Here is a 12,895-nt window from a genome sequence, read left to right as displayed (position 1 = left end):
GGAGGCTGGAGGTGACTCCTGCCTCCTCCACACACAGGCCTTCAAAGGAGACCACGTCCAAGCTCTGAAGGAAACGAGGCTGAACAACTTGTGCCTGAAGCTGTGAAAAGGATGGTTACATACTAGGCCCCTTCAGAGGTGAGGACCTCAGAGAGAATTCTAGACACACACATTCAAATTTCAAATAGTGAAACAATGAATCCCAAACTCAACAAAAAGTCCTTTGAAACAAAAAAATAAAATAGCCCGTTTATATAATTGCAGTGGTTGTGTCAACTCGACTGGATCACAGGGTGCCCGGATATTTGGCTAAATATTATTGGAGTGTCAGTGAGGATTTCTACAGCATTTTAAGTCAGGAGCTGAGTGAGGTGGCTGCCCTCCTGCAACGCTGAGGCCGGGAGGAGCCCGAGGAGGGAGCGCTGAGCGGGGAGGGTCCTCCCACCCAGCTTCGCCCTGCACACTGCAGCGGGAACCTACTCCTGGCTCTGGCCCTGGCTCGCAGACGGCAGATCAGCGCAAGTCAATTCTTCACCCTAAGTCGGCCTGTCCGACCAGCTGCTTCCCCAGAGAACTAGTCCAATAAGGCTGAACTTGACGTGGAGGCTGGTTTTCACCTGTGACCCTATTTGTAGACCAAACTAGGGGCTTTAATAATTTTAATTAACTCTTAACGAGGTCAACAGTAAATTCTCCATTAGGCTACAAAGAAAATCATACCCCCTAGGTGATGTTGTGTAATTGGACTTGCTCAACACCAAGAAAACTAGTCCAAAACTATATGTAATGGAGCCAAAATGTACATAATTCTAGAGCAAAAACTACCTAGCACCATCAAAACGTAGGCCTGATCGTAACATTCCTAAGCTGTTTGGCTAAGGACCCTGTAAAGGCCTATTCGTTTCCAAGATGTCCCTCTATGTGGTGATTAGAAGATGCGTCCCCAAAACAGCCCCTCCAGGCTGCGCGTCTCCAACCCCGGGAGTGAGTCCAAGGTGTTCGCTTACCTCCCCCGACGTCGTAGTGAGAGCCAGAGGGAGGAAAGGGAAACCGTGGAGAAGACGCCCTCTGCGTGAGACGGGTCGACCATCTCCACGGACAAAAGTCAGCTTTTCCAGAGAAACTTCTTGCTCATAAATGTAAGGAAAACTGACACGAGCTGTTTATTTTTTCATCCTTAAAATAAGAAATAGCTCTGGAGGACAGAAAAGTGTGGAGGAATGAGGAAAATGAAAGGAAAGGGAACGCAGCCCCCAGACCTGTGCTGCTGAGAGAAGCCAAGTTCCAACAGGACGAGCATCGGGGTTTATTTTCATAAACAAACAAAGCAGCGCGTGGCAGAGGTCAATCCTTCCGCAGGGGCACCGTCTCCTCCCGGATGCCCTCCTTGGTCACGATGCAGATCCGCAGGGCGTCCCCGGTGTACACATCCCTCTCGGCAGCAGAAATGAAGACGTCTTTCACAAGCCGCATGGCTCTGTCCAAAGACAGCGGGACGTGCTCCACATTCTGCATGTTCTTAAAACCAACCTGATGGGACAGGGAACTTGGGTGAGGCATCACGTGACCGTACAGAGGACCAAGCCCCTTGTCCCTCCGCCTTCACATGTCTGAGAGCTCATGGCGAACACGTCGCAGACCAGGGTCCTCCCACACAGACGCATGGAGACCAAGCCCTGGCTCCCAGGAAGCCCCTGCCCTGGAGGTGGGCAAGGGGCAGAGCGTTACAGGCTGGGCTGCGGCCGAGGAGGGGAGGGGTCAGGAGAGCCCAGCAGCCACGACCAGACCCGCTAGGACAAAGGACACTCAAGTTGGGCGTGAAGGAGCGAGGCTGCGGCACGTCCAAGGTCGAGGAGACGGGACAGGCAGTGCTCCCAGGGGCTGTGGAGTGGAGGTAGTAAGCAATGAGCAGAGAAGTCTCTGCATGTGACAAATTCCAGAAAAGTGAGGAGAATGTCCTGGGGAAGGGAGCCAGAATGAAGGATGTATGTGAGGAGATATACCAATCCAGGCAAGATGCCATGCTGGTCTGAGTTCAGTCATCAGAAATGGAAAAGGGGCGTGTTAATAAGACACAGAGATGGTATCGGGGAGAAAGGTGTCTTCAGGAAACTCGGGTGAGGATGGCAAGGAGAACTGAAAAGATGGACCAACTGTGGTCAGCACCAGAGACCAAAAAGTCACAGGGATGCAGGAAGCAGGCAGGCGTGGGGTAAGTGAGCAGTGGCTAAGGGCCAGCAGAGACCAGGAGGTCTGGGCGGGCAAATCGGCCATAGTACACAAAGATGTATGAGAGAGCCTTGATTTCCCCACCCTCCCTGGAGCGGAGGAGGACTGGGGCAGTGTCGTTACCTGGTTGTCCAGCAGGGGCTGCAGCATGGCACTTGCTGAACCTCCCGCCTTGAAGGAGTCTCTCTGGTAGGAGCCCACTGGGTCAAAGCTGTACACGGCTCCCTTCCCTTCAAGAAGGAAAAATCTCCATGAGGCTACATCCTGACCCCGATCTCAAATCACGGCAACAGTGTGAAGCTGAATGGACTACTGACTGAGCTAAAGCGTCAGCAACTCTCAGCGAGGAGCACAAGCCCTGCTGCACAAGGGACACCAGCAGCCTGCCTCCCACCCTCCAGAGCCCACCTGCCACTCCTGTCTCCCGTGATGTCTGCCACCAGACTGCACTCTGCCCCCCCCGCCCCCCCCCCCCCCGCCCATCCTTGACTCCCTGCGTGCATGTGGCCTCACAGGCACGCTGGTTAATGGTCATAGGTCCCGCTCTAAGTTCTGCACCAAATTCCTCCTGAACATCCCTAGTTGGTATGGAACCAAAACTGCAATCTCTCTGAAGCTGGCCTGTGAAACACGGCAGTGTGGACAAGGCCATTTCTGTAGCTCCTAAGAGCAAAAACCTTTTTAGCAGCCTCAACTCCATCAGAAGGGGACACGTCCACAGTGATGGACAGCCTATAGAGAGGGTGGGGTTTGGGCGTGGCAATCAGACCTGACCATCACACCTGGGTGCAGCATCATCAAGAGGAATGGAAGCCAAAAACTGGAACAGAAATTTGAAGGAAGCCTCCAATGTAGAAGACAGAGGCAAATGCAAACAAAATGAAAACCAATCTGATAGAATGCAACAACTCAAGGAAACTTCAAAGTACAACAAAATCTAACAAGAGCAGGATTCTTAAAAAAGTAGTAATAATAATAAGGAAACTGAAAAACAAAAAAAGGAAAGCTGGTGGAGAAGGAGACACAGTGAGGACAGACCCGGGGTGAGGGTCAGAACCCGGGATGAAACAGAGGCCAACAGCCAAGCCTCAGGAGGGCCTGCTGCTTTCTTTCTCAGAATCTGCTGGGAGGAAAACCAAGAAAAGAGATGCCTTGGTCAGAGCTGAAGACTGTCGGGGGATAAACTTCTTTAAGAAATAGCGTTACTCTAAGGAAAATCAAAGACAAGATTAGGAAGGACAGTTGGAAATGCCCGAGAATCAAATCCACCTGAACAAGGAGCGCTGTCACGTGAAAATCACAGGCCAGGGAGGGCCGGCAGTCAAACAGACCCAAACCCCAGCCTGCCAGTGAGTAGCCGTGGGCTCCCAGATCATCTCTGACTCTCAGGGGGAGTTCAAGGACCTTGCCTGCCCTGCTGAAATTCAACGGTAGCCGCTAATGCTGCTAAAACATGAATTTATTGGTCTGACATTCAAATCAGATATAATTTAAGTCAAAAAGGCACCAGGAGAGCTTTGCTACGTTAGGCAGCTGATCGGTGGCTAGAATGTAATTGCCCGAGTAAAGAGTAATTCATTTATGACGATCATTTCTAGCCCTTACACTTTCTCCTAGTTTTCAAGTGAGGCTGAAAGCCTCAAAGAACACCTGTTGGCCTGGTCTGTCTCATGGGAACCATGAGGGTGGAAGAGCAGAGAGCTCCCAGAGCCCCCGGGTGGGGGCAGCAGGTAAGTGAGGGCAGCAGGGAAGCCTGGGGGCAGAAAAGAGACACAGACCCTGGAGGGAAGGAACCCAGAAGCCCTGACTCCTCTCCACCCACCTTCCCTCTCGGAAGCAGACCCATTTCACGGACCAGGTCCTCACGGACACTTCTGTAACTTTCACAATGGGCCGCTCTGAACGGTGGCACAGACGGTCCTGAGAGTCTATGTGGTGTTTGGAAGCCACTGAAAGTCAGCACAGCTCAGACCTGTGTGAAGCCTCGGTGCCTGAGCTGAGCGACACAGCAGGACAGAAACGTCCCTGCTCTGGCGGAAACCAGAGCCTTTCAAAAATGTTACAGAAACACGGGTGAAAACGCACGCACTCCTTCGAAGACATCACTTTTTAAAAACTTTTTGATGTCAAATAAATTTGTCCTCCAGATCAGATTTCCTTTTTAAGACTAAAATGCTGAGTACCTACTTCTGAACTCACTGAGACCTTGAGGAAACAGTAAAGCAACGCCTGCCGACATTCCAGCGCCAACCGCCACCTGCTCTGTGTCCCTGGACAACCATTTATTTCCTTTCAGCTTCAGTCTCTATTGCTCTATCAGAAAATGAAATTGTCGGGCAAGATGGCCCTTGTGGTTCTTTTCAAGTCTAGGCGAAACCCCGACATCTGAGACGACCTTACCGTCCTCGTCGAGGCCCCCGATGATGTTGTAGACGTAGTACGGGAAGAAGCGCCGCGAGTAGAGGATCGTGGACAGCATCGCCGCGATGGCCCCCGTGGTCATGGCCTTGTTATTGGAGTGCTTGTACATCTGCGGTTTTTAACAAAAACAGGAAGCAGAGGCAGAATATACTTATTCCAGGCTACAACAATGACCAGGAGAGTGAAAAGAATAAGTGCATATCTTGGTGAAAGAAAAGATACCTGTTTCTCTCATGATCAAAAAACTCAGTGTCACTACGGTAAGGTAATTCACTAGACCCCATCACTTTGGGAGGAGGAAGAATTCTCGGAGGGAAGAACACTAAGTTTGCCCCCCAGTATCTGGTTTACAGACTATTTCCCACGTCACCCTTATTCCAAGACAAAGATACAAACTCCAGAGCAACTCACACCAACCCAGCTCTTCACTCTGCACAGACCACACAGCAAACTGTGGCCGTGGGCCACATCCAGCCCCGCCGGTGTCCGTGAACAGTCTTTCCCATCATCACAGGCCGCCTACAACTGCTTCTGTGTTTCAACAGCAGAGCTGATTGTTGCCACCAAGACCCAATGACCCACAAAGCTGAGACACTTCCTATCTGGGCCTTTGCAGTCTGCTGAGCCCTGATCAGACGCAGGTCGAGGCCCCCTCTGCACAGCAGCCTCGCCTGAGAACAGAGATGAGGCCGCGCTAACCTGGCGCCGCAGACACTAGGACAGGGTGTGCTCTTGCTCCTGAAGCCCCCAAATCCAGGTGGCATTCACATTCAGGGAGTCCCAGCCCACATTGACTTCACCCGTGGGAACCCCAACTTATCTAACAGACTGAGGAATCCTACCAAAGTAGCAAACGTAACATAAAGTTCTCCAAATTGTCAGCCACCTGGCAACCACCTCTACAGAGAAACCTAGGAAATACTGTGGAATTGTCAGTGACAAAGTACTGAAGACACATTAGAAAGAAGCTACGAGTGGTGCATGTGTCGGTGTCCAGAAGATTTTTTTCCAAAATGAATAGTAAAAAATTTTAATTTCATTTTATTTCAAAACCAAATCCCATTTATTCACCTCACCACCTATGTAATAATGTATCGAATAAACACTTCAGGAAGTATTGTGCACTAAGATGACCTCACTGGTTCTTCTTTTATTTAACAAAACAACTCTCCCTGTCTTGTTTATTTTTGTCCTTTAAGTCCCATTTACAAAATATTAGAAACCACACACAGGTCAATAAATGTAAGTTGTTGAAGCTGGCAATGTAAGTAGAATTTTTAAATAAGTACCAACAACCGATGAATACTGAATGAAATGGTTCCTACACATGTAAAAAGCAAGTGCCAGGTAGTAAGCCACGGTGTAGTCCAGCGACCACACCCCCCGCAGTGGGAACCATCTCAGGTGTTACAAACAGGCAGGCAAGACGTGATCACTACGGCTCATTTCTTCATGTACCAGATGGACCTACCAGCCACTTAAAACCATGACCATAGCCAACACAGTTAAATCAGGAACCAAGGGCAAGGGGACTGACACTGCAGATACCACCAACAGCTCTGACAAAGCCTCGCCAGGCTACATGGCGAGAAACACCCACATTTCTGAATGCTGACAATGGTGACTGGGAGTTCCAGCCACCTGAGCGCAGTAAAACCCACTGAACACAGTCCAAACACTCCTGCCCTCATCTGGAAACGACTAGAAGCAAACGCTTACTGTACACAGACCCCAATCCGAGTCCAGACTCGCCCTCGCTTCATCAGAGTTGATCTCACCTCAGGCCTTAGGCAGTGACAGGTCAGCCCTTTACAAACGGCTGGTCCCACTCCTTCTCTCACTTCTTCCTAACACTGCCCCTCCTCTCTCCTACCCCACCAGCCTCCTGTCAACTAAAGCCTGTGAAGGTAGAAGGTAGTAATGGCTTTCCCCTTCCTACTCCTGCCCACAAGTCCTGTCTGGAAGGGGTGGGGGGTGGGAAGGTGGGGGAAGTCCAGACCAAGCTCCCATCAAAAAGCTTGTCTTCTCCACAGAAATCGATCCGTTTGGTTTTCAGGGAGGAGAATCTTCAGAAGAACTCCGTTCCTGCTGCCTCAAAAAAGGGCAGAAATCCTCTCTGTTGTAGGGATCTGACAGGTGGATCTGTTGTGGTTCCACATTCTCTATGTTAGTGACGCTGCATCGACAGGTCCGTTTCTCGTACTACCTAGCGCTTCTCCAGCTATTCTGAGCAGCAGCTATGCTGTGTCCGTAAAAGAGTCTAACGAGTTACCAACTTCCAATAGTCAACTTCCAATGTAAAACGAATCTACCTTTAGTCTTGCTTCAATAATCTTCGTCAGGGTTAGACAGTCTCCATGGAAACCGCTGCATCCAATGACTGTTTTGTCTGTTCTAGAAAAAGCACATTTCAGGACATTGAGTTGGTTAAACAGTAAAGCAAAACACCTGTGGGCAATGTTAACCCTAGAGCTCCTGATCCCGTTGCTCACTGGGTGGTAATGGGACAACTGCCATCGCCACTCAGTGGAGAATGGAAATGGGGAGGGGGAAGGTCTGTAATCAGATATCTAATTCCTTCCACCACATCAATTAAAGAGAAAAATACCAAGTTTAACATAAAAAACTAAGAAAATGTATTTGTAATACTTATGACCAAAGTCCAGTTTTAACTTCCTTAGTCTACAATTATGAAAAACGTTAACACCGCAAGGGATCATGGGGGTGTAACATGCAGCATGGTGCCTGTAGTCACTAATACTGTCTTGCATATCTGAAGCTGCTAAGATGAGTTCTCATTACAGTAAATAAATCTGTGCAACTATGTGCGTGGACAGGTTTTACCTAGACTGATTATGATCATTTTACATTATATACAAATTAGAATCATGTTGTACATCTGAAACTAAGTTGGGTAAAATGTTATGAAAGTCAGATAAAAGTAGACACAAGTCACCGTAAACATATGAAAAGAGCCTCTGGGTCTCTCAGAAATCCAACTCTAAACAAGAGACGATTTCCACCTATCGCACTGGCTGTAATGCCTCGTGCTGGCAGCCTGTGGAAAACGGTCCTCTCAGATGCTGGGAAGGAGGACACATTGATCTCAGCCTCAGAAGGGCCACTGGCTGGATCTAGCAAAGAGTTAAGCGCACATCACTTTCACGCAATAATCCCACTGCCTGACATTCATCACATCAGCAAGTTTGCAAAGATATGTTCAGGTCACTTGTGTGAGTATACATATTATTTCAGTGGCTCTCCAAAACAAAACAAACAAAAAACATCCCAAATGCCCACCAGAAGGAAACTGATTAAATTTTGGGACACCCATACAAGTTCAACCATATGTCTCAAAAATAAACCCATAAATCTGGGTACTGATCTATAAAGAAAGCTAAACCCACCTCGTCAAGGACTATTTAGCAGAGGCCATGATTTCTTCCTTTCAGACTTTATGGACGAGCATACAAATCATTCTTGTCCAACTGTGGACCCCCGACCCCCTGGGGCATCACCAGCTCCCAGCATTTCCTGATCTCTCCCTACAACCAGCCTCTCTGCGGAGGCAAAGACCTTCAATCTAACACCAAGATGGGCTGACAATACCAACAGTCAGGACAACATTTTGGGAGCTTCAAGATGCTTTTCCCAAATATCCAAATACATCAGTGGACTGCAAAGAATAAAGTGTAACTGTAGAGTCTCAAGCAGGTGGGGAAGAGGCAGGCTCAGCTCTAGGTCAGCCCCAGAGGGCGTGGGATCAGAGTATACAGGCAGCTTCAGCTGTACACATGGTCTAGGGCTGACAATGGATGACAGGGACACAGGAAATTGTCAGTGTTCTATCTACTCCTAGAACTAAGTATGTCATAAAAAAGAATGGGTCTTCACTTTAGCAGCATACACACTAAAATAGAATGTTACAGCCCTGGCCAGTGTGGCTCAGTTAGTTTGAGCATCATCCCGTACACCAGAAGGCAGCAGGTTCAATTCCCAGTCAAGGCACATACCCAGGTTGGGGTTTGATCCCCAGTCGGGGAGCATAGAGGTGGGGTAGGGGGGACAGTCGATAGATATTTCTCTTACACTGATCTTTTTTTCTCTCTCTCTCAACTAAAAATAATAATAAGATAAAGTAGAACATTATAAAAAAGAGAAGCCTACACAAAGATAATATCAATAAAGTTATATTTATATCATTCACTACTTTCAAATTATAAAAATTACATCTTAGAAGAAGCAAGGTAGCATGGGTGCACTATAAACTGGAGAGGAGAACGAGGCATCAAAGATGGAGAAGTGGTCAAAAAGGGAACTGAGCCCTGACTGGTTTGGCTCAGTAGATAGAGTGTCGGCCTGCGGACTGCAGGGTCCTGGGTTCGATTCCAGTCAAGGGCATGTACTTTGGTTGCAGGCACATCCCTAGTAGGGGGTGTGCAGGAGGCAGCTGATCGACGTTTCTCTCTCATCGATGTTTCTAACTCTCTATCCCTCTCCCCTCCTCTCTGTAAAAAATCAATAAAATATAATATATATATAAAAAAGGGGAACTGGGACGATGAAGACAAACTTCAGTTCTCGGGGGTAGTGTGTGTCAGTCCACCCTGAGCAGGAAGGACAGACCTCCCTTCTTTACCGCCTCCTGCACACACAGGACAAACCTCCTCAGTCCTTCCCTGTTACAATTCAGGTGCAAAAGGCTCTTTTGGACCAACCTGGGAATTAACCACTATGTACAACTGCTGCCAAAAATGTTAGTTACAAACCACTGCCAACCTGCAAGATGCATTTAGCTGACTTATACAGACCCTTTTTTTCTTTCTGTACATGACTTTATTTTTGTATTTTAGAAAAAATGGATCTACTAACACTGTGAGCCATGGGTGCAACTGCTTAGGACCTGGCTAAATTGAATGGTTCAGGTTTAAAAAAATGGGCAGATTAAAAAAAAAATTAATGGATTCATGGATACAAGGATGAGTAAATACGATAATTATGTAAAATGCTAATAAGATCTAGGTGGCAATATATGGATGTTCACCACAATATTTTACTTCTGTTGTATATTTGAAATTTTTCATGATAAAATGTTGAGATGAAAATATTTACTTTATGAAAGGCACTGTTGGTATCCACATATGGCAGATACCATGAACACTACATAGTAAATTATCAGGAAATACTAATTTATAAAATTGTTTCCTAACACAGGCAGTCTAAGAACTCATGCAACCCACTGTTTAGAAGTTAAATCTCTGTAGTATTGTTACCACAAGGTGCTGGGAAATGTGGAATTAGAAATTTACTTACAATTTGTAACATTTGGGACTGTCCCGGGTGTGGATTGAAAACCCTTCACTCAGTCGAGTATCAGAAGCAACAATTGAAAAATCTTCTCCAGCAATAGCCAATACAGTACTGAGGGAAAAGAAGGGAAAAAAAATTAATGAGTCCTCCTGGATGGTAAACAAGCCTGCCCCAACAGAAGGGCGCGGGTCCAGTTCTGACCACTGCAATAAAGCAAGTATCACAACAGAGCGAGTCAGATTTTGGGTTCTCTGAGCATAGAAAAGTTATGTTTATACTACATTGAAATCAGTGTGCAATACCATTATGTATTTTAAAAATGTACATACCTTAATTTAAAAATGTTATTGCTAAAAAATGCTAACCACTTGTAAAGAACGCATCATCTGTGAGCACATGAAACACAACACAAGGTGTGCCTGCACTGGGAGAAAACCACTGGATGCTAGCAAGAGCAGGATTCAGATAGAAGAGGTGAGATCAGGAAAGGCTACAAGTAATCTGGAAAAATACCAAGAGTTCCCTAAAACACAGCCTACATCACAGCAAAGGGTCCTTAGTGGGAGGTAAAAGAAGAGCTACAGAATTATCATCATTATTAAAAATTAAATACCTGCCCTCCTGGTGTGGCTTGGTGGTTGAACATCAACTTATGAACCAGGAGGTCACGGTTTGAGTCCCGGTCAGGGCACAGGCCCGGGTTGTGGCTCAAACCCCAGTGTGTAGGGTGTGAAGGCAGCCAGTCAATGATTCTCTCATCACTGATGTTTCTAACTCTCTCTCCCCCTCCCTTCCTCTCTGAAATCAATTTAAAAAAATTTTTAAAAAATAACACTGAGAAAAGGTAACTCAACTTAATAATCAGAAATTCATAGGGCTTAAACTGGATTACAACGGGCTAAAAAGAGAGTAACGGATACTGAATATTCAACACCTTGCACAGTCTTACAAAGAATTCACAACTGCCTTATGAAATGGGTCTAATAGCCACCTGATGCCCTAACTACTCCATCAGTTGTCTCCAAAAGTGTTAGAAGTGAAAGGGTAAAGCATAAACTCAAGTGGACACAGAGATATGGATGCAAGTCCTCGCTCAACCTCACACCAGCGTTGTGGCTGGAGCCCCTGGTTCATTGTAAAAACGGGGCTAATACCATCTAACACTCAGGGCAGCATGAGGATGAAAAAAATGTAACGGCTGGCAATGTACAAAATGCTTGATTCTCCTCCAAACTCTAAGAAGCTGTGTTAAAAAAGTGGAGAGGCTGCATTGCCCTTTAGTGGCAGGCACAAGGCTAAAATCAAAACTTCCGCTCTCCTTCCAACACATCCGCAAAACATGCATGAGAACTTCAAATCCACAAGACCTGTTCCCATCGGTGTGTTCGCTGTAGGTAGTTCAGTCGGTAAACTGCAACCACTGCCTCAATTTACAGCGGCCAAGAGTCCTTAATGGGGCATCTCCCTACAACCCTCGTTCTTTTATTGTGTATCAAGGAATAGCACCACGTAACGTAAAGCTGGTATTCTCATTTTAAAAAGGACAACCTAAATGAAACATGCAAGATAACATTTTTAAAGACCCTCTTCTGAGTATTCTCCCCCGAACTTAGGCTAAATCTTAAAAAACAAGCACGTAACTATGAAACGAAGCCCGGCCAACTAATCCTACTTTCTACCTAAAATAACAGAAGACGATTAAATTGTTTGATCAACCAACCCTCTTAGCTACAGACACAACTATGCATCTACCAACGCGGACTGATCCACCTCAGACGCTACACCTGCCCGTCGCTGCCGCCGGGTCCCTCCGGGAAGCTCCCCCGCAGCGGAGGCCGGGCTTCCGGGCCCACTTGCGGCCTCACTGCCCACCGGCCGTCCGCACCGACACCCAAGCGATGGGCCGAGAGGACAAGCCACCCAGAGACGGAGGCCCGCCGAACACCCGAGGGCGTAAGCACGGCCCGGGAGGGGGAGCGACTGCGGGCCTCACCCTCCGTTGAACGCGTAGGGCGAGAAGCGCAGCTGCACGGGGCCGGCGCCGCGCGGCTCCATCGCCAGTTCTCGGCCGGGACCCCAAGACACGGCTGCGGAAGACATCATCACCGGCACCCGCTCCTGCTGTCTCACCGCGAGATGGCCACCCAGCCGGAAGTCGGAATTCGCGCCACTTCCGGCTGCCCCGCGGCGCTCCCTCCGGTCGCCCGGGCGCGCTCAGGTGCCCGGCTCCCAGAGGTCCGCGTGGCCGCCGGGCCCCCCACTTAAAGAAAACTGACAGAGGTGTTAGGGTTTTCTTCCTTAAGAAAACATCCGAATTCGCTCTTGATGTACAGGAATTTTAAAGTCTGACCATACAAAAATAATTGTCAACACTATCGCGCATCGAAAAGTCCAATCGTCTACCGGAGTGCAAGTTGGTGCGGCCGTATTTGGAAAGCGACTGGCATCACCTGGCATCGTTGGAGAGACGCACACCTGAGGCCCCAGCAGTTAAGCTCCCCGGTGTGCACTCCGCCAGAAGGCATGTGCAAGAATGTTCACATAGCATTGTTCCCAATAGCCCCAAACTGGAAGTGAGCAAATGTCCATAAACGCAGGCAAATGTCACAGCAACGACGGTTAACCGATGTCCGCTAAGGAAGGGTCTTCTGTCGGGACACGCTACATAACAGCACAGAGCAGGAAGGGCCGGCAGTACCCGGCTTCATGATTTATAACATCCTGTTCATCTGGAAGTGTGTTTTCATTTCCTTACGTGAATATATTTTACAATTTCTTAAAAGTGCTTTTAAAAACGGAGAAACAGGCGGAGAGGCAGGCAACGGGCCAAAGGTCACGCAGACAGTTGCTTTGGAAATCCACCTCTTGTCAGCTTCCAACAACGACCAATGAGAAGACATGGGCCAGCTGGCCCCGCCCCGGAACTCCAGAATAG

The 12,895-nt window shown here is 47.9% G+C and overlaps 1 protein-coding gene across 1 annotated transcript; it reads right to left on the bottom strand.

The window, feature by feature from the left end:
• Positions 1 to 1,138: 1,138 nt before the first annotated feature.
• On the bottom strand, positions 1,139 to 12,830 carry PSMB1 (proteasome 20S subunit beta 1). Its single transcript, XM_081115481.1, has 6 exons — positions 11,954 to 12,830; positions 9,964 to 10,071; positions 6,963 to 7,044; positions 4,630 to 4,759; positions 2,353 to 2,459; positions 1,139 to 1,530 (listed from the first exon to the last, which is right to left on the bottom strand). Exons 1-6 carry the CDS (start codon positions 12,061 to 12,063, stop codon positions 1,345 to 1,347), a joined length of 723 nt encoding a protein of 240 aa, XP_080971607.1. The 5' UTR covers positions 12,064 to 12,830; the 3' UTR covers positions 1,139 to 1,344.
• Between the last annotated feature and the right edge of the window lie 65 nt (positions 12,831 to 12,895).

Source organism: Myotis nattereri, assembly GCF_964212035.1.
Source record: "Myotis nattereri genome assembly, contig: HAP1_SCAFFOLD_96, whole genome shotgun sequence".
In the NCBI taxonomy this organism is placed as follows: domain Eukaryota; kingdom Metazoa; phylum Chordata; class Mammalia; order Chiroptera; family Vespertilionidae; genus Myotis; species Myotis nattereri.
This window is presented reverse-complemented; position numbering and strand designations above follow the sequence as displayed.